Source organism: Ambystoma mexicanum, chromosome 2p, assembly GCF_040938575.1.
Source record: "Ambystoma mexicanum isolate Mex_15411 chromosome 2p, UKY_AmexF1_1, whole genome shotgun sequence".
Lineage (NCBI taxonomy): Eukaryota > Metazoa > Chordata > Amphibia > Caudata > Ambystomatidae > Ambystoma > Ambystoma mexicanum.
Window position 1 is genome coordinate 25,103,732 of NC_090923.1, and position 22,230 is coordinate 25,125,961.

General features: G+C 44.9%; 1 protein-coding gene across 10 annotated transcripts in view; it reads left to right on the forward strand.

The window, feature by feature from the left end:
* Positions 1–22,230, forward strand: part of PBRM1 (polybromo 1) — a 1,258,882-nt gene that overhangs the window by 749,017 nt on the left and 487,635 nt on the right. For all 10 annotated transcript variants that reach the window (XM_069643172.1, XM_069643175.1, XM_069643176.1 and 7 more), the window contains one exon: positions 10,566–10,723. In XM_069643172.1, coding sequence (XP_069499273.1) covers positions 10,566–10,723 — 158 coding nt within the window. The remainder of the gene's footprint in view (positions 1–10,565; positions 10,724–22,230) is intronic.

The following is a 22,230-nucleotide window of genomic DNA, read 5'->3' on the forward strand; positions in this document are numbered from 1 at the left end:
ATACAGATGCCTTTAAAAGCTATGGAGCAGACGAACTCCGTAGTGCGGGTAGAATACAAAGAATTGAGTTCCATAAGACGAAGACCGCAAGAATGAATGAGTCGAAAAAGGTTCAACTCATTCAGGATTTAAAGAAAAAGGTCCAGAAGTCCTGCAGCAAGTGAATGGGGGCCTCACTAGGAAAGTGGCTGAAGCGTAACCTGATGAATCTCTTACACTCTCGTCGTACCACCAGATTGGGGACAGGAGGATATAGTCCACTCCTGGATGGCTCTCTTGATCCACTTGGTCATACTTTCTGGAGAGACCATCAGCATTCTTATGTTGGGTACCTGACCTGTGCTCAATAGTGAATTCAAAGCTTTGTAGGCTTATGGACCACCTGGACTATTTTCATCTGCATCCATCAGCAACCTTAAGGGGTCGGAGGTCAGTTTGAATCTTGAAAGTAGTTCCATAAAGGTGTGGTCTGAATTTCTTCAGGGCCCACACAATAGAAAAACATTCACGTTTTAATGTTCTAGCAATAAAGCAGATGGGTTGCTCACTGCCTTTGCTATCAAATTGGCTCAAGACTGCTCCTATCCCTGTGTTAGTTTGGACTAAGAAGGCCTCGGTGTAATCTGTAGTGCTCAGCACTGGAGCTTTACAGAGGGCATCTTTCAGCCCTTGCAAGGGTTTTTCACAGTCCTCATTGCACTTGACCTTTTTAGGTTTCTTGGGTGAGGATATGGTATTAAGAGGAGAAGCTATGGTTCCATAATTCTCAATGGAGTTCCTGTAATAACCAGTAAGTCCTAAGAAGGTGCTGGTTAACCATTCTCTGGAATGTGACTTGTGCATTATTTAGGCCAAAGGGCATGGACTGGTACAAGCCTTCTGGAGTTGGGAATGCTGTCTTCTACTTGGACTAGTCAGTCATGGCAACCTGCCAATAACCACTTGTCAAGAAAAAGGTACTGATGAATTTTGCTGAGCCCAGCTTATCTACCGGTTCATCTGCCATTGGCAAGGGGTGGGTGTAAGTCTTGGTAACTGCATTTAATGCCCTATACTCCACACACAATTTAAGTTCCTTATTTCCGGTCTTTGGTACTAACACAACAGGGCTAGCCCATGTACCTGTGGAATGTCCAATCACTCCAAGGTCAAGCATCTTATTGACCCCTTATTTTGTGATTCCTCGCATTATCTGACATCATGTAGCCCCTGTTTTTAACAGGTATACTATCACCAGTGTCGGACATGTTGACCCCAAATGGCCAGGTCTGCTGTAAGTGAAATAGAGGGGCAAAGAGAGTTAACACATCTTTTCACCCCTGCTGTTGCCGCACTGTCAGATTAGTAGAGAATCGTATGCCTTCTACTGACCCGTCTGAAGGGGTGTCCCCTTAGAAGATCTGGAAGAGGCTCACTCTCCTCTTCTTCTTGATCAGAAACTAGGAGCAAAGCTCTTATCTGTAGTCTGGAAACATAAACCTTTAGACGGTTGGTATGAAAGACCCTAGGGCCCTCCTTGGGGTTGCCCAAGTCAACCAAACAGTTGACCTCTCCAGGTTTTCCTACAACCTTGAAGGGTCCTGTCCATTTGTCATGTAAGACCCTCTGTCTTACTGGAACCATGTGAGAACTTGTTGGTCTGGAGTAATGTCTGCCATGTTGGTCTTCTGGTCGTGCCATTGCTTAACCATAGCTTGACCAGCTTTAACAGTCTCAGTAGCCTCTGTCGTCATGTATGCCATCCTCTCTCTGAGGCCTAGCACATAGTCAGTAATCCTTACTGGTTTGAGGGAAGGAGCACTCTCCAGACCCTCTTTGATCAGGGCCAAAGGGCCCAGACAGGATGACCATAAAGTAACTCAGACTATAGCCCACTCCAGTTTGAGGAACTTCTCTATATGCAAAATCAAGGAATGGCAGAACAAGATCCCACTTTCTTCTAAGGGGTTCTTCCAAAGCTCCAATCATGCTCTTCATTGTTCTGTTAAACATCTCTACCAGACCATTTGTCTGAGGGTAGTCGGCAGTTGAGAACTTGTAGTTGACCCCACAGGTTTTCTACATGTCCTGCATGTAGTGGGACATACAATTTGACCCTGTGTCAGATACAACCTCCTTAGGAAATCCTACTCTGGTAAAAATACCAAGTCGGGCCTTAGCCACTGCCTGGGCAGTAACAGTTCTCATTGGAATTGTTTCAGGGTACCTGGTGGCATGGTCCTCCACAACCAGTATACATTGGTTGCCTGAATATGTTGGAGGGTCTAGGGGACCAACTATGTCATTACCCACTATTTCAAAAATAACTCCTAGAACTGAGAGAGGCACTGAGGGTGCCACATTCTTCGTATTCTTTGCTCCACTCTTACCAGATAACTGGCAAGTGTGACAATTCCTACAGCGTTTCTCAATTTCTGCACACATCTTGGGCCAGTGAAGTACAAAGATATACTTCAGTACCTCTCTGTTATCCTCTTAAAACGTAAGTGACCAGCCAGGAGGATGTCATGTACCAACTGTAGAAATGTTGATCTCAATTCCTGGGGTGCCTCCAGTCTCCTTGATTCCCTGGAATAGATTCCATAGCTCACTGTAAAGGATTCCATCCTCCCAGTATAGCCTATGCTTCCCATGGTCTTGCCTTTCTCTCTGGGAAGCTGCCTGCTGACTCAGACCTTCTAGACAGCGATCTTCTCTCTGTCCCCTACTGATCTGTCCTTGAGGATCAACTTTCTGTAAGCAAAGTCTGCAGCTCAGGACGGTCTCTTTGGATCCATATCTTCCAGACGGGGTTGAATCTCCTCCTCTTATGCTAAGTCAGAAGGGTGTTCCAGGGGATTCGTCTGACACCAACTCATCGTCAGCTGGTGGTATGTTCACAGGTGTGACCTCTAGTTTTCCTGTAGGAACCTTTTTCCTTGTGAAGATTTTGGGCCTGGGCACTACACTCATTCACTCACTCACGTCCTTCAAATCATTGCCCAACAATACCCTTTCCTGTACTTCTGACTGAACACTTTCTCTGAACACTTACAGGTATCTTTATAGCCATCTCATTACACCTGATGATATCTGGCAGTAATGGGCACATTTTGGACTTGACTTCCTGCTAACTTGGTAAGCCTTTTGGGAGCCTTAGCAACTTCCTCAGGTTGAGAGAAACTTTCTTCTACCACAGTTATACTGGCCCCAGTGTCTCTAATGGCAGAGCTGTCTTGACCATTTACAAGTACACTGTCTTTATAATGCTCTTTAGTATTATCGGGAATGGAATTATTGATCTCAATGTTCTGTTGTTCCCCCAGTCCCAGAGATACTAAAGAAACTCTAGCCTGAACACCAATGGGTTCTTCAGCTTGAGGGTGAAAGCTAGCCCCTGTAATTCGTATATCCACATCATGTGTGAATGCTAAGCTGACAGGAGATCCCTGAAGATTTATCCTTACCTCTGGGATCTCTTCACATGGTCACCAGACCCACACACCACACATTTCCCTAGTGGCCGGGAAAGGTGCGTACTACCAAAAGTTTGCACCTTTCCCATGTGAACATACTTGCATACTACCATAGTACGGGGGCTGCAAGGGTTTCCCCCGCAACCCCTGCTCGCTATATTGTAAAGTATAGTGAGTGGAGTGTTGCGGGGGACACTCCTGCAGCCCCCACAGACTTTTTTTTAAAAATTTATTTTTTAAACTTACCTGCAATACTACCACCAAAGGTTCAAACTTTTGGTGTTCGAACCTTTGGTGGTAGCATTTTTTTGGTCGTATTGTATGGTCGGACCTTTTTTTCGGTCCGATCGTACAATACCTCAGGTTGTACTAGCCCTACGAGGTCGTTTAGGGGGATATTTACCTGTGCTATGTTTGTTGCACTCTTTTGGTGGGGGATTTTTTAAATGATCCTTCGCATCCTTCTTATGCTTTTTCCCATCCTCTTTTTTGTGAGGAGCCCCAGAATCTGTGTGAGCAGTCCTGTTGGCCACCCACAAGTCCGCAGCCACTGCTAACTTCTTGGGGTCCAGTTCCTCAGAGTCAGCAAGTTTCTGTCTCTGCTCTGGGGAACGGGCATCAACAATACTTTCCTGCATGAAGGGACACCTCATGCCTTCATAAGAGCTCACCTTGTAGCCCTTAATCCACCCATCAAGGTTTTTCGGGCTTTCATGCACCAAAGAGACCCGCCAGTTACCATCTCTCTTCTTGTTGTCCCTAAACCTTTTGAGGTATTGGGAAGGGGTCTTCCCAAACCTGGCTATGAGAGCAGTTTTTACCAACTGGTAATCTCGTCCAGCAACATCATTCAACTCCATCACAGCCATTCTGGGGGAGCCTAGAGATTACCCATGGAACAAACTCACTTTCACAAATGCCTTGTACTTTACATGTACATTCAAAAGTACCCAGCCAGTCCAGAATATTCGTTTTTACATCATTCAAACTCACGGAATCTTAGGGGAGACGGGGCTTCCTGCTTCTGGAGTAGTCTGCCAAAGAGGACTCTGAAACAGAAGTGTAATCAAGGGACAACTTTTTCATCTCTAGTTCATGCTGCATCTCTTTTCCCCGAGTTGCAGTCCCTTCCTCATTTCTTTGTCTCTCACTTCACACTGAATCTCTAGTTTTCTAAATTCAAGCTGCATTTACATTTTTTCTATCTGTAGAACCTGCTCATCTGACATATTAGATATAGGTATGTTTGAGGCCAGAGGATTGGGAGGTGTATTAACCATCATATTGTCTTCCATCTACATCTGCCTCATCTTCTGGAAGTTGAGCCCTAAGAGTTAAACTTTCACCATCATTATTTTCCAAATCAGTTTTGGGAGTAGGGGTTACAAGCCTACTCTGCCTTTTTTTCCTTTTGTACGAAGACATTTCACTTTACACATTTCTTTCAGTTTTTCAACGGGAAGAGATGCAAGAGCTTCTGCCTTATAGGCTTCCATAGTGGACATAGTTTCAGTACTTTACAGTATAGTGATCGTGAGGATGGATTCTTTGAGTTGAGTAAAATGCAACCAGGAGTCCATGTAAACCAACCTACACAAATCATAGCAGCTGTAAGACCAGTTTTGGGGAGTTTCCTAGCATCCCACGTGCTGTTAAGACTTTAGTAAACTATCCCAGTGATTTGAAGATCCCCAACTCTTACTATCAGTCAGTTGAAACTCAGGACCTTGGTAGAGTAGCAGAGCAGTCAGGCGTATCTTAAGAGGAAGATGTGAGCTGTAGGTAATTACACTGAACCCAGTTAGACATGTACATCAAAGAAGCACTTACACTTATAATACATATATTTTAATATAAATCATATTTACACAAGAGTCACTACTAAATACTTGGCACGTTACATCACCACACATAGGTAAACTTTTCAATACTTTCAAATAGGCACTTCTTAGTTGGTGGTTGCTGAATGCATACGATTGTTACAGGAGTTTGACAATTCTATCGGTAACACACACCCACAAAATAATACGGTAATTGTATTTAGTCTGCATACGCATATAAGATAGTGATATTTTGGGGAGCAAAACAGTTGGTTACTGTTATCCTACTAGAGCTTCAGGTTCTAGAGGCAGTTTTGCAGCACAGTAAGTACTTTAAAGTAAAAAACACAATCCTAGTTAAAAGGTAGTTCATATCGGGTTTAAAGGCTTGCAAAGCAGAAGAAATCAAAAGTTCCTGTGGATACTTTCTAGTCTCTAGGAACGAAGAAGGCTTTATCCAACGTTGGAGACCCTGACAAAGGCCTCTCTAAAGGGGCACAAGCTGAGGCTTGAGTCGAAGTAAGAGGGGGTTCCCCTTGACACCTTTACGTGCACAATGATCTGGTGCGACTTTCTGTATTCGGGTAAGCAATACCTTCTTCCCCACTGTACCTTAGGTTAGAAGAACATGTTTGTGCTGGATGCTCTACGATGTTGCAGCTCTGGACCCATCCTGGACTCTGGATTCCTTGGTCTGATGACTGAAGGCAGGACGATGGACGGGATCTCCCAGCAGCTGTCTTGAGGGAGGACCTGAGGCACGATTTTCAACAACTTCTTGGTTCACTCTGCGGTTTTGGTGCCTTTTCTGCAGCACCAACAAAGGACGCGGTTTGCCTAGTCAATCTTCTTCGCTTCCTGCAGTCCCAAGCCCTGATGAGAGGGTGTGGGCGAGTTGGATCTGATCTCTGGAGTGTCCTTGATGGCTTAGCAAAAATATTGATGGATTCGGCCTTTTTCCACAACGATGCACTCGAAATGGGCATCAGGTCTTCTGGTATTGGGGTTCCGCAGCTCTGGAAACTCCTAGGACGTTCGGGAGATGGCTCAATTCGTCTTTGAACTGGTTGTTCCCACTAGCCAAAGGGAAGTGTCAATAATACCATAAGTTAACGGGCGCTGAGAACTCTCAAATGCCAATCAACGAGGTAACGAGGTAAATGTCTTACCGATAGAGAACAGAGTTTCATACAGTCATCTTCTCGTGGAGGAAATCTCTGAATCAGTAGAGCATATCTATATAATGCCAGGACCTCAATGTAAGTAATAAGCATTCCCAGGCGTATATAAGAAAAAAATCAAACATTAAAGCAGTATGTTGTACCTTAAAGATATGGGCGACTCCAACTGTCATGGAAAAGTCAGGACAGGTCTCAATTAGTGTGTGCAGGCGCAAAGTATACTGCTGCAATGGCAAAACATTTCTAAAGATAGGGTCAATGCTCTATAAATCCTAATAAAACCAAAGTGGAGCCTGGTTGACATTGTAAGGCAAGATTGTATGCAGTACCCTTTGGGTGCACTACAACAGCCCTGACCTCCTGGCAATAGGAACCCAACCTTTGGTATAAGCTTGTACTACACAGGTTGGTAGCGTGTTGAGCAGCCAGGCTTATCTCAAGAGGGGTCAATGTGAGCTGTAGGGGAGTTACACAGAGGTTCACAGTGACAAGTATTCAAATAAACTTACACACAAGGTTTCTTGATTAAACAATTATTAATTTAACAGTCAGTTAGTGTAAGCCTTCTTCAGATGGGGGCATTATAATAGTAACACACAAATACACACTCTTAATATTTCTAAATCAGTAAGTACCCCTTTGGGATGGCACCCAAACACTTCCTACACCCTCAGGTGACCATAGTAACTAGGACAATGTGGACATTAAAACACCACTGTTTGCATTTAAAATCTGAGTATGTCAAAGAAAAAGATTATTAGAACAGAACAAGAGATCACACAAATATTCTGAAGCAGATAAGTACTTTTGGTAACCCCCTCCTGGAAGGAAGCCCAAACACAATGTCAGGGGGAAGAAGAGTCAATCAGGGAGCCAGGCCAGGCCAAAGTCAATTGGGCAAAAGTCTGTGAGCTGAAGCACTTCTTGCAGGTAAGTAAAAGTCTTGCACAATGTTTTAGAAGTATTTGTAGAAAAGAAAAGCAGGGCCACAAGCTGATTAGGCTTGTGAGGTAAAGAAGCTGTTAGCAACTCTACATATGTAACCAAGACAAGTCTCAGCAGAGGACAAGTAAGGTTAACACAAGAGTTAAGTTCTCTTCGACTGTACAGTACCTTTAGGTTGAAGAAAAGTGCAGCAGATGGCTTCTGTTCCTGTGCAGTTCTACGTATCCTGCTGTTGCTGGGCCTCAGTCGTGGGGACAAGAGGGAGTACTTATGGGGACTCCTGCACTGCAATGGGACGGTCACCGACCGCAACTGGCAATCTTCAAACAAGTGGCACTTAGTGTTTCAGCTCCTCGTGTCTACCGCAAATGGCAACACTGATGACTCTTGGCTGTCGAGATGGGCTTTCCTTGCATCTGGGGTCCAGCACGCTGAGGTCGCTCAGGCTCGGTCAGTCCTGCTTCCTGGGAGTCCGGAGGATCTACCAGGAGCTCTTGGCCAACATAAAAGCAACGCACAAGATCTGATGTTCCTGTCCCGGGCTATTCGGTTCCAGCAGCAACTGCAGTGGAATTTCAACCAGCTCCAAGAGGATGTCCAGGTGGCTTACTTTGGAGTTGATTGGACACACCAACTCAAGGGGAGAAGTCGTCCTTGCAGGGCTTCTCTAGTCGAGGCGAATTCGGAGCTTCAGCACAGCAGCAGGGCTTCACTGGGCAAACCAACGGTCCAGGAGTTGCAGCAGGCATCTCTTCCAAATTTTTCTTCGGATTCCTTCGTCCAGTGGTCGCCTCTGCCTTCCAAGCTAAAGAGCCTTGCCTTGCCACAGTAAGGAAGTAAGGGTGCCCATTTTGTCAAAATGGCCCGGTCTTCTTTTTTAGCCATTTCTTGTCGGAAAGGTCCTTCTTGAGATTTACTCTGTGCGCCAAATCAGGGTTGGTCCCTTTGTTCATCTTTATCGGGATTCTCGAGTGAAGCCTGCCTCTGGCTCCAATATGTCTGGCAGGGGCCGGAAGTGAGGGAGGTGACCAAAACTCCCTGTGCTTAATCCCCTTGGTTACAGGAATGCACCCAAAGGTGATTGGCCGGCTGGCTGTCCGTCAAGGACAGCCACCCTGCTGTGTGATTGACAGCTAGGTTGGAATGAATTGGTGAAACCTGCATAAAAGGTGAGGCTTTTTGGCTTGGAAGGCAGAGTCGACCACTGGACGAAGGAATCCGAAGAAAAACTCGGAAGAGATGCCTACTGCAACTCCTGGAATGTTGGTTGGCCCGGTGAACTCCTCCTGCTGTGCTGAAGCTCCGAATTCGCCTCGACTAGAGAAGCCCTGCAAGGACGACTTCTCCCTTTTGAGTTGGTGGGACCAATCAACTCCAGAGTAAGGACGTCTGGACATCCTCTTGAAGCTGGTTGCATTTCCACTGCTGCTGCTGCTGGACCCAAAGACCCGAAGAGCCAGGGAGAGGAACATCAGAAGTTTGCCCATTGCTGCAGCTGACCATCCCATTGCAAAGGAGTCCTCCGACGTCCTCACTCTTGTCCACCGCTGAGCCCCAGGAACAACAGGATCTGCAGAGCTGTACAGGAACAGAAGCCAGCTGGAACCATTTATTCTAACCAGAGGTACTGTGAGTTGCTAAAGCTTTGCCCCTCACACGCCTCTCAGCTTGTGGCCATTCAAGTGTTCTGTTTTCTACAAACATTTCTACAAGCATTGTGCAAGACTTTTTACCTACCTACAAAGAAGATATTCAGCTCTGCTTGCCATTGTACAATTAACATTGGCTGTCCTGGCTCCCTGAGAGACTCATCTTTACCACTGACTTTGTGCTTTGGCCATTCCCCCAGGAAAGGGTTAATTTATTCTGCTTTGGAAGGTTTTTAAAAGTACTTACCTGTTTCTGAATTATTTTTTAACCTTTGTTTTATTCATCTGGTCTATCTTTTCCACCAAACTCATTATAGCTCTAAATGTACCAGTGATAAATCAATATCCACAGTGTCGTAGCTATTTAAGTCACCGGAGTGTGTGGGAAGTGCCTGTGTGCAATCCCCAGTAGGTATCAACTACTTTAGATCAACTAAGAGTGTGTTTTGAAGTGTATTTGAATTTTTACATATGTTGCCCCCTTCTGAAAAAGGCTTTACAACTGACTGTGAAATAAATGAATAATTGTTTTATTAAGAAACCTTGAGTACAAGTGTTTATTTGGATAACTGCTACTGTGAAACTCTGTGTCACAACATTACTGCTCACATTGACCCCTCTTGAGATAAGCCTGGCTGCTCAGCCACACTACCAACCTGTGTAGTTTAGAGCTATACCAAAGGTTGGGTCCCTATTGCCAGGATGCCAAGGTTGTTGTAGTGCGCCCAAAGGGTACTGCATGCAGACTTGCCTTACAGTCAGGTAATTGGTGGCCTTCCATGATGGAATTGCATTGAAAACTTAATTTACCATTTCTAGGTCTTTTCTTTATAGGCCCAATAGTTCAGTCACAATCTGTGTGTCATCTATGTAGTTCCCGAGTCATACACCCAGAGAGGATAGTATGGCGCACAGTGGTTTAATATAGACAATGAATAGTAGTGGTAACGGGCAAGAGCTCTGCGGGACGCCGCATGTCAAGGACGCTTTTTGAGATTGAGCATTGTCCTTGGTCACATAAGTGGTTTGTGGGCCGAGGAACGATCTGAACCAGTTTACTGCAGATTTGGTACAGCCACCAACCTTGACTAGTGTATCGGCCAGATGGGCGTGATTGACCAGCTCAAAGGCGGCCGACGGGTCAAGCAGGAGTAACAAGGCCTGTCCGCCTTTGTCAACTTATCTCTGCAATGTTGGATTAGAGGTCCAGTAGAGCGGTTTCAGTACCATGATTCACACGGAACCCAGACTGACCAATAGCAAGAATGTTGTTTTGTTCCACAAAGCTTTGATATTGGTTAAAAGTTGTTTTGCCAGAATTATATTATAAAAAAGGCATGTTTTTCTTATTCTTTACGTGTCTTATTTAGAAAGCCTGAAAGATTTTGTCTCGCAAACAATGCTTTGTTTCTCCCATACACAACTGTCAAATAGTTTTAATCTTAATCTCTGCTGGAGCTGTGCTGGATGTCTTGCATCTTATTTCAGTCACTAAGCCCTTACCTCTGCCATCAGAATCGAAAAGATGTGGGTTCGGGATGGAGCTGCGTATTTTTTTGGCCCCATCTTTATACACCCAGAAGAAACGGAGCATGAGCCGACGAGAATGTTCTACAAGAAAGAGCTGTTTCTGAGTAACCTGGAGGAGGCCTGTCCCATGAGCTGCATTTTAGGTATGTCCATGAACCTGTCTGCTTCCCAAATACACATGTCTTCCACCGCCTTCACCCAAACCTGTTTCTTAAATGCACTACAAATTATTGTATTTTTCCCTGGAGGAGGCAGTTTAGGCTGTTTCAGCAAGAATCCTTTCCAAGCTGGAATCCTGTTTATTCCTGCATCTTGCCTAGTCTGTCTGTCTGCTGTGTCCATGACAATGTAGATGCCAGGAAAGATGTTCTTTTTACTCCTTTTCTCCCATAAAAATCTATAGGACACCATTGTCTTATGTGCTTTCTGACCTGACTTTTTGTTTTGGAGGTAGGTTAAGTCATCAGCTTCTCTTCCCTTGCTTTTTGCTCTTCCTTGCAGGGACACTCGTCAGTCCCTAAGGCTATCATACTAGGAGACTAGGGGTCTGATTCCAGAAGTGTTTTATAATGGCACATTCCCATTGAAACAGGCTCTGTGAATCAGGCCCTTTGTCTCAGTTAGTGAATTGCTTGTCCTTACAAAGCTGCACACATAACCTTCAAGTGCTCTTAGGATTCTTTGTATCATTATCATTTAAAAATATAATGTTCCAGAAGGGGGTGGTAGCAGCAGATATTTTTCTCCCGTATTTTTATTTGTGCTCTTTTGCATTTTACCTCATTCAGAGCTTCAATCCCTTTATCATCTTTCTCCTGGACGTGAAAGTTGCTACCATGTCGTTTAAGGAAACGTATATGTACAGGCATCTTCTTGAACAGCTTAAATTTGGGTGAAGGGGAGTTCTATTGATTTCCTCAAATTAAGCCCTGCTATTTAAAATATGACTTTATCTTGAACGGCAATTAATAGTGAAGCGCGTTAAGCGTCAGTGATTTCGATTGGCGGCATGATTCCTCTTGGAGAGTGTGAACACTTTACACACTGTGCAAACCCATGTCTGAGATTCTAAGTTACAAAATCAATTAGAAATACGAAAACAACATTATTTTGGTTTTTTATTCTTTGAATGCTGAATCTAAATGTTTTCAACACTGTTCTTTCTTAAAAATATTTTGAAACTCGATTTTTCTATACTGATATCTAATGCTTTCAAGCGAAATCATTAAATTATATTTGCATCACGCGTGAGCATGTGTGCTCTGAGCCTTAAACTTCATTTTACCCTATAATGCCATCAAGAATACCATATACTCTAAAATGGCCGTGCCAAGAGATTTTCTCCTGTCCTTTGGCCATTTTGTACTTTGGCCTTCTGTTAGGACAGTTTTTCTGAAGTCCAACTAAGGGCTTAGTAAAACCATTCAAATGAGGCAGTACAAGACTCCACTTCTAGTATAAGGCTGTAACACCTGAGCATAGGGTAGCGTAGACAGAGCACCCAGCCGTATCTTTGGAGGGAGAGAGGGCTTTAGAATGATCACAAAGAAATTGGGTTTATTTTATATACAAGCAGACCAAGATATTCCTGGGTAAGTAAGTACTATCATAAAACATATAAACACATTATGAAAACACAGCACTATACTTTAAATATACGGATCAACGCACAGACCTTATTTAGAACACCTAACAGTATTTCTCCTATTTTATAGGATTCTCGGATGTCCCTAATCCCCTCCCCCTCCCCCCCCTTCTACGCAACCACTGGGCCAAGGAAGAGGGCGACTGAGAGTAACAAGGTAACTCTTACATATCACATTGGACATGTCCTGCTAATCGTTAAAGTCCGGCACTTGACTTTAATCACATACATCTGATACCCATTAGCTCTCCCCACACGGTTAAAAGGCGGAACATAGAGACACACTCTGAGCAAGGAGGAACACGAGAAGCAGCATGCGAACCTACTGGAGCAGAGCGATGGATAGAGGGACGAGAACCAAGGGTAAAGAACCCACGAGCTCCCTACAGGAGGTTGTTGCCTCCAAAGAAACATAAGAGATATGTGGAGAGGGCTGAATCCCAGACCCGAAGACTGTGTTGTGTTTCAAAGGTGCTTGCGACCCTCCCGGGCGAACGACAGAGTTGGGAAGGCGATGCCAAGCCTGTGGTATTAACCTTGACTCGTGAAGTAAAACGGCAAAGACAAAGGCATGCACACAGCCAAGACAAACGAGATGAAAAAACGGTCTGTGTTAAAAAAGATTGAAGTAGCAACAATATATCTTAAAATTGAGGGCTGCACGCATGTGGATGAGACACGAAGAAAGGCAGACCTGTGGTGAACTTTAAATAACCGATACCTGTGAAGCCAGTAATACAGTGTAGTGGAGTGCTCCAGCGAAAGGAAGTAGCCCACTTGAGATTCTCTGTGAAAGCGAAATGTTTAATTGTAAAGCGACAAAGTGAATTAACTTCATAAAGCGCAATGATCAAGATTGACTCCAAAAAGAAGGCAGGTGGAAAGTGAATATTGAACGCTTGTGCTTATGATACTGAACTACATAGACCAAGAAGCGTTGGGGCAAAGAGTGCAAGTTGAAGGGAAAGTCAAAGTGGTGCTGCAGAGGTCTATAGTAAAAGCCTCGCACATTCGAAAGTCTTCGACATCAGGAAGAGATCCGAGACCGAGGTGATAAGTTAGGGGAAGGAAATGCGAATAAAGATTGAGTAAGGGAACCCCTACAAGTGTTGTGCTTTGAGAGGTCCGAGCCCGACAGATATTCAACTCTGTGAACGTTTGCTTTAAGAGGCCTGAGCAAAGGAGACCTGTATGAACTTTTGGTTGAACTTTGAACTCTTTTGTTGAATTGTGGAAGAACTTTTGGAACGTTGGAAAAGTGACTTTAACGTGGAAGGCCAGGCAAGCCTCGATCCACGTTTTGAACTGCTTTGTTTTGAGAACCTGAGCCATGGTGTGTCATCCTATCTTACTCTGTGCTGTCCAACGTGGGGAGGAGAGCTGACTCAGTCACTTTGATTCTTTATATTCTAACACTGACCTTTCTTTGCATACATATTCCCCTTACAACTTTTTGTATGACAGATAGGGCAGGCATTAGGTTTTGTTTGTATAGGCCATTTTTATTTGACAGAGACTGCCTAGGACTGTTTTCATTATTATTTGATGGTAAAGACTACTACCATCTTAGCTATAGAGCCAAATAGGAGTTTTTCCAAACCCAGAGAATAAAGGTTTGTACAAATTATACAAATTATACCTTTTGTGTCAGTGCCCTACTTGTGATACCATGCCTCCCTTGCATAACAGTTATAATAGGTGTATAAGACCTTTTTGGTGTAATATACATTTACAGCTGCTTTTCAGCTCAGTGGATCACAGACTAAGATAAGCAAGAACTCTTAACACTAATTTTGCAGGCACCAGGCAGACAAAGGTCAGCTTCACCTAAAGGAACACTTTTCAGGAATGTCACACCGCTGTTCTAGGCAGGTAAGACCTAATGTTGTAATATTCTACTGCAGTTGCTTTTTAAGATCAGTGGAACACAGATTGAGATAAGCAATAACTATTTAATTTGTTTTAGGATGGCTCACAGCTAACACAAGGTAAATATAACCTTAGGCATATTTATTATGGACAGGCTAACAGCAAGTCAGGGGAAGCAAGAACCAATTGGGGACACTCATACATTTATCCTAACAGGAATAGTAACGTGAAACCAACAGCATTACTTTTGGGGAAGAGGCACAACCAATTCACAGGTGGGTAAATAAACCTTATGTATACTTTTCAGAATAGTGCAACACACATTCAAAGTAAGTAAGAACCTTTGTAACTGCTCACTCTGAGTTACCAACCAACTTATTTTACAAGTAAGCAATTTTTGCACACTTGTTATTCTTTTCAAGGCAGAACCCTTTTCTTATCCAGTCCTTCCCTTATTCTATAGCATGAGTTCACTCGGAGGCAGCAGAGGGACCCTAGTGGTCTAGGTGCCAGATGTAGACAGGGTGAGATAGGGTTCAGTTGCAGGCAAAGTCAGAGTTCCAGAGGAAGACTGTTCAAACAAGTTAGCATTTCACTTTAAAGTTAGTTGAGGGTCCAGGAACTATAGTGAAGACTCCCTAGGAGGATTCCGCAGTGGGCCTGGGTGAACTGGATGAGTGGCCTCCCAATCATAAACACCCCAAAGCTATACAGAAATCACAAAGGCTTAAAGTAGGTAGAATACCCCAGCCAACACAGTACCTCGGCACAGAAGAAGAGTTGCAACAGGAAGACTTCACGATCTGCAGCAAATACCCAGTCTATGGATTCCTTTGTCTAGAAGATGGAAGAAAGGACCTTTGCAGTAGTGATCACAGACGAATGCTCCAGGCAAGAGTTTCCTCGCGGCTGGATGCGACTCTGTGGATTTGGTGCCTTTTCGGGGGGCACATAAGAAGACTGAATATCGCTAGTCAGATTCTCGTCGTTTGTAAGGTCCAGCACTCTGGTGAGGGGACTTTTTGGACCTGATTCATGCCTCTGGAGATCCAGCACAATGCCCACAAAATGTCTGCGAGAGTCAGAATTCGGAAGAATGTGCACAACCAGATGCCTCAAGGTCCCAGGGTATTGTGGTATTGCAGCCCTGCAAGGTCAGAGCACGAGACGTGGAATGGCTCAAGATGCAGATCGTCTTGAGTCTAGTGTGTCTCACCAGGCTCTGGGTAGGGGTCGTCGTTTTCGGAGTCCCCAGGTCGATTGTAAGGAAGGGTAACAGCAGGCTCTGGTTACACAGCAGGCTTTCCGGTAGTTGGAAATCGTCTCAGCCGCAAATTCTCCATCTTCCGCTTCGGTTTTGGTTCCAGTGTGGACTACCTTTTCATCTTCCAGGATCAGACTTTTATGCAGGAACCCAGCCAATCAAACAGCCATGCAACATTCAAACTGGGGGGGGGGGGAGGTGAGGTTCTCAGTCCTTTCAGGCAGTTCAACAGCCCACGGTAAATGTGCACCGAATTAAAGGTTCACTGCACCAGCAAATAAAGGCAAGTTTGTCCTTGTCACATAAATGTTACTTTTAAAATGAGAAAGGGGATACTGCGTATCTCCCCAGCATTCCACATAAGACGGGGGTGCTGGTCTCATTTCATAAAATGTGAAAGGGATCCAAAGGTCCTTTCTACCATTGCGAACTGTAGTTCTCACAATGTTAGCCAGAGAAAGTTAAAAGTTGCAGCCCCTAGGGCAACACAATAGGCACTTATTCCCAAAAAGTTGTTGGAGGATAACTTATAAAAGACACTATAGAGAGTCTTAGAAATGACACCCATGAAAAGTGTAAATAACTCTGAGTGTGGAAAAAGGTTCCCACGCACTGATGTATAGGGAAGAAAAATCTATCAGTCCTGGAAAAAGTTCTGGGGTTGACACAGGTCAGGAAGATGTATCATTGATATGAAAATCTGATCTAACACTTTACTACTGCCCTCTCGGGTCTGGAATTGCCAGATATGGAAAGCCCTTTCCCCGACAAAGCCTCTGCTTACCCAGGCAATTTGGCAGTCTGTCTTTGCAGCTAGATGTGGGGACTGGGATTGTTAGTCCAAGTCCACAACCGAGCACTGATTGTCAGTTAATGGGAAGAATCTTTGTCCAGTGGCTGTCCATGATTGGACAGCCCCTGCCAGTTTGAATGGTTCCGATCCTGGTATCTAAAGGGGTTCCACACTAGCTACCCTCCCTTGCACCTACAGGCTGTGACTTTCTTCATACCATACACAAAAACAGGGATAAAGGAGTATTAACTGCACCTTCTGCCATGATCAAAATACATATTTTAATTATTATTCTGTACACAAACAGTTCATAGTAAAAAAATAGTAAAAAAACATTCACTATTATGTGTCCATATAGAGTAGATTAGAACACATTTTCCTTAGTACCCCCTTAATCTCAGATCTTTTTAGAGCAAGGGTTTGTGAGGTTAGTATTGAATAGTGAGGACAAATATTAAATTCTAAGCCTCTAGTCTACTTGAGAATAAGGATCAAGAATTGTCCTTTCATGTGTCTGTTTTTTACTATGAATTGTTTTTATACAGAATAATAATTAAAATATGTATTTTGATCATGGCAGAAGGTGCAGTTAATATTCCTTTATCCCTGTTTTTGTGTATGGTATGAAGAAAGTCACAGCCTGTAGGTGCAAGGGAGGGTAGCTAGTGTGGAACCCCTTTAGATACCATTCATCTTTGGTCCTCACCCACTGAGCCCCCCCAAAAAAAGAGGACAAAATTGCTTGTGTATATTACCTACTATGGTGCAGATCCTTACAATTGGTGGATCTGGTGGCGAGTCCAATCCAAACCTTGGATGGAAGATGAATGGCTTCTTGCAGCCATTCGACAGGTCGTTGTTGTTGTGGCCAAGACCCCTATGAAGAAGGGCAGCTTGATGAAGACCTATGGACCACCCCCACTTACACACAAGGTTTCTTCAATAAACCATTATTAACTTATCAGTCAGAGTAAGTCTTCTTCAGAAGGGGGCAATATAACAGTAACACTCAAATACACTTCAAAAATACACACTCTTAATATGTCTAAATCAGTAGGTACCCATTTGGGATGGACCACAGACACTACCTGCACCCTCAGGTGACTTCAATCGTTAGCGTGCTGGGGTCATTAATATACCACTGTTGTATTTAGAATCAGATCTAAGAGTTTGTCAAAGAGAAAGGTTGTTATGACACAACAAGAGATCTCACAAATATTTCTCAAATCAGGCAAGTACTTTTGTAAACCCCCCAATGCAAAGTTAGTTAACCCTTTCCTGGATGGAAGAACAAACACATTTACAGAGGGAAGAAGAGTCATTCAGGGAGCCAGGATAAGTCAGTCTATTTGAACTAAAGTCTAGATGAAACTGAAGCTCTTCTCAGAGGTAGGTAAAGGTCTTGCCAATGTTTTAAGTCTTTGTAGATAGAGGAATTAAAAGTAGGGTCACAAGCTATTTTTGGGCTTGTGAGGTAAAGAAGCTATCAGCAACTCTACAGATGCAACCAAGCAAGTCTTCAATGAGGACAAGTAGCTACAAAAGAGGTAAGTTCTCTTAGACAGTACAGTACCTTTAGGTTGAAGAACAGTGCAGCAGATGACTCCTGTTCCAGGGCAGCTCTGCAGATCCTGGTGTTGGGCCTCAGTCGTGGGTACAAGAGGGAGGACTTCTGGGGACTCCTGCACTGTGATTGGACGGTCACCGACCGCAACCGGCAATCTTCAAACAAGTGGCACTTCAGTGTTTCAGCTCCTTGCGCCTACCGCAAATAGCAACACCACAGTTTCTGGCTGTTGAGATGGACTTTCCTTGCGTCTGACGTCCAGCCCTCTGTTGAGGTGGCTCAGGCTCGGGCAATCCTGCTTCCTGGGAGTCCGGAGGATCTTACTGGAGCTCTTGGCCAGCTTAAAAGCAACGCACACAAACTGGTGTGGCTGTCCCTGGCTTTCCAGTTCCAGCAGCGACTGCAGTGGATACTCGACCAGTTTTGAGAAGATATCCAGATTGGTCCCATCAACTCAAGGGGAGAAGTCGTCCTTGCAGGGGCTTCTCTGTCAATATGCATTTGGAGTTTCAGCACAGTAGCAGGGCTTCACCGGGTAAACCAGCGGTCCAGGAGTTGCAGCAGGCGTCCTCTTCAAGTTCTTCTTCGGTTCCTTCGTCCAGGGGGTGACTCTGCCTTCCAAGCCAAAGGACTCACCTTTTATTCAGTTCTCTACCATTCATTCCAGCCTAGCTGTCAATCACCCAGCAGGGTGGCTGTCCTTGCCGGACAGTCAGCCGGCCAATCATTACAGAGTGCATTTGTGACCTCCCTCACTTCCTGCCCACAACAGACACCGTGGAGCCAGAAGTGGGCTTCACTCGTGAATTCCGCCAAAGGCAAAGTGAACAATGGGACCAAACCTGGTTTGGCACGCAGAGTAAATCTCAAGAAGGAACTTTCCACAGAGAAATGGTGAAAAAAGACTGGGGCCATTTTGACAAAAATGGCACCCTTGGGTGCTTTACTGCAGCTGCGAACGCACCCCGCGGTAAATGCACACCACAGTAGTTAAAAGTAAACCACTGCCACCAGCCATTCAGTGAGGAAAGGTTAACATAAAAATGTTACATGAGAAGCTAGACAAAGGGGATACTAAGTAACCCCTCCAGCACCCTATTGTAATATAGTGTGTTCTGGGTCTAGTAAGTTACAATTGTTGGTAAAGTCAAATTCACTTTACTGCTCTTGGAAACAGTTTAGCCAAGAGAAGGTATTTAAACCTTTGGGAAATCTGAAAGACTTCCCTGTGCCACTGCACTGAAGGTGCTGTGTGACACCATGTATGGATGATGCCTATTGAGTTTGTCAGACTCCACAACCAAAAGAGAAACAGAGTTTAAATTACATTGAAATACATGAGTGAGTGGGAAAAAGGGTCTCCCTCTCTCCAGGTTAAAAAAAAATCAAGTCCTCAAAATCCATCAAAGTTGCAGGGGGTCTCTAAGGTAGAGAGGAATTGGCACATTTCTGAGAATTTTCTCTAACAACAAGCAAGGGAATTGCTTGGCCTCTTATTTGTTTATCTATTTAATTGCTGCATTTTCGCCGGATGAATGGCTGAGGCAGGAAATGTAAAATTGTACTGCTCTTGTCCCCATAGAATGGAAATGTCAGCTGCCTGTTGTGTTTGTGGGAGTCTTTGATTTGAGAACTTTACGCTGCTGGGCATCACAAAGCTGTACGCCTTGCAGCCAGGGACATGTGCAGGGGCACTTCTCTCAGATAAATCAATGTGGTGTGAACAAGTGGTAATGTCTAGATAAGGTAGATTCAACCTGGGGTGGGGGTAAGGAGGTCTCCCATAAATGTGGCATTTAATGGTGGTGCCACTTGTAAATGGCTGATCTTTATACTTTGCCTGATCAAGTAATGATCCAGCTGATTCATCAATGATCACGAATGTGGTTTACCTTCCTCTGTAAAATTCAATCACTTTTTAATCCCACTTTTTTGGGATGACCATACCAGTTCAAAAAAAGAAAAAACTTTCTTTATTGATTTTCTGACAAGTAAACCACACCCGTACCTGTCCCCCCACACCCCCCCCCCATAACCCTGCCCTTCCCTCCCTCTCAGCTCACAGCAGTTCCACACATGGTGTTAGTTATCAGTTTGTCCCATTCCACCCTACCATGCGGTTATTGCCAGTACCAGTTCCATTATGCCCCAGGGTGGTGATGGACTTTATTAGACTCTCTCAGGGGGCCTTGCCACCCATCTCTGCAGGAGTTGCTGATGCCTGTTCTGGGGCAACTCATCTAGTATATATTCTGCAGAAATATCCCACCTCCTTATCCAGGTACTGGCGGGGTACTACCCCGTCCATTAAATGTCATGTTTTATGCAGTTGCTTCGGGAGTTTGTGCACTCTGTTGTGTGTGCGTCTGTATAGTATTGATGGGAGGGGGGCCAGTAATCAAACGGGCTGCTGCTGGCTGGGAGTGTTGCAGCGTATCTGGTTTCCCTTTGTTCACATGTTCTCAAAGTTTCTAACCATCTCATAAACGTGGGAGCAGTCCTTTCCCCCCCCGGACCTTGGCACGAGGTGTCTGGCAGTAGCCATTCCCAATAGTTTCTTTTCAGTGCAAGACCCTTATGTAATCAATGCTAGGAGCCACAAGTTCAGTGAGTAGATCTGTGCATTGGGCAGCATTTCCGTCATTGCCCCCTCAATCTTCCTGTTAAGCAGAAACCTGTGCAGTTCCCTCTGGGACCACTGCAAAAGATTTAAGACTATAGGTGTTGGCAGTAAACCCACTTGGTAGCAGTCTGTACCACACAGATTCACTGTGGTAGCTGTGGCTGAGCAGTCAGACTTCCCTCAAGAAGAGTTAGGCAGTATATAGAGGATACAGGATAGGTACAGAGGCACAGTAGTACAAGCAAACACTGACCAGAGCTAGGTGTAAAAGTATATACTTATTTATTTTAAAGGCACACTCATAAATTACACTAGCACAGAAAAAGGTAAGTAAGTCAAAACACAGTCACTATTACTTATATGTACATCCCTAGTCATTTGTTGGACACGTCTAAGTTAACACCACTTATTTCCAAACAGAGGTGAGCGCTTAACGTCAGATGGCACTCCAACAAGTTATTAGAAAAGGGGGGGGGGGGGAAACAGAAGTAATGAAAGCAGCAAGGTAAAACACTTTTCACATAAGGTTAGAAAAGGCAGTCAATTGTGGAACAAGGAGGATTGGTTCGTGGCCCGCTTTAGAGAGAGCCAGGCGAAAATATGCCCAAGATCACACAATGTCACAAGTCTTTGCAGGGGAGTAGAAAAGGTTTTACTGAATTTAGAAAAAGTTTAGTTAGGGTGTCCCAGGCTTACCCAGGTTCGAGAGCCGAGGGCTAAATCTACCCCGTACAATCGGCGGCAAGGGAAGCCGGGCGGAACACAGTACCTTTAAAAGTGGAAAGGATCCTCCAGCGGTGGTAGTTGTTCCTGGTAGTGGGTGCAAGTCGCGGCGTCGTCCAGAGGAAGAGGTGATCTCGACGTGGAGGAAAGCTGAAGGTCGTTGCACTACCAGGGATGAGACCAGCCGTGGAGTCTTTCGGTCACAAAGGATTTTACCCCTCTTTCGCGGTTGAGGTAAAAAGTGGTATCCCGGTTGCCGGGGTGCTTGGCACAAGCAAGGCGGCCACGAGATGCTTCGGGACGGCGAAAAGGAGGCAGCAACTGGTTGTCCCCACCAGTTAAGGGAAGGAGACTCTCCGGCGGGAGATCTCCTCTGTCGTCGGAAAAAGTGGTGAGACGGTTCCGCAGGGCTCCACCGGTGGTGTCGTCTTGGCAGCTTGGCTCGGCTTCTCCGGTCCTGTGGCGACTTCTGAAGAACCAGTCCCAAAAACCCTGCTTTTATGCAGCAAACCCCCATTCATACAGCCTAGCTGTCACTCAAACATGCTAAGTGGTGAGCGGGTTGGCTCACCACTTGGGCCAATCACACTAGAGTGCGACATGGGTTGGCAAGGCAACTCAGTCCAGGGTGCCTAGACCCCCTCCCACACCCCCTGTGGTACCCAGACAGAATGGCACCACTGTGGAGGGCTTCTGTGCAGAAGCCCGCGAAAAGTGGAACAAAGGCTCGACTCGGGTTCAGGGTTACTGAAGTGAACCTAGACGCCATTTTGGCGGCGAGTTCTGGCAAAAAATCCCAACCAGTGAATTTATATTAAATAAATAAACCGGCGGTATCTTTAACATTGCACCAAAAAGTGGTGCACTAAAAACAATAGGAAATCCCATTGGGAAATATTCCGGTGGAACATTTCAGTGGTATCCACTGCCACCAGCCAGAACTCGGCGAGGGGGGACGGGACAGTACCCCCTCGACAACAGACCCAGGGGCAATCTAATTGCCCCTACCAGTACTTCCACAGTAAGATGGTTTGTACTGGTTAAGTTCCTAAGTTAAGACTAGTAAAGTCAATGGTGACTTTACAGACCCAGGGAGATAGTAGTCAGTCACAGGGTGTGGAGTCTATGTTTGGGGGTCTCTATGACACCCCTGTGTTACTGCACTG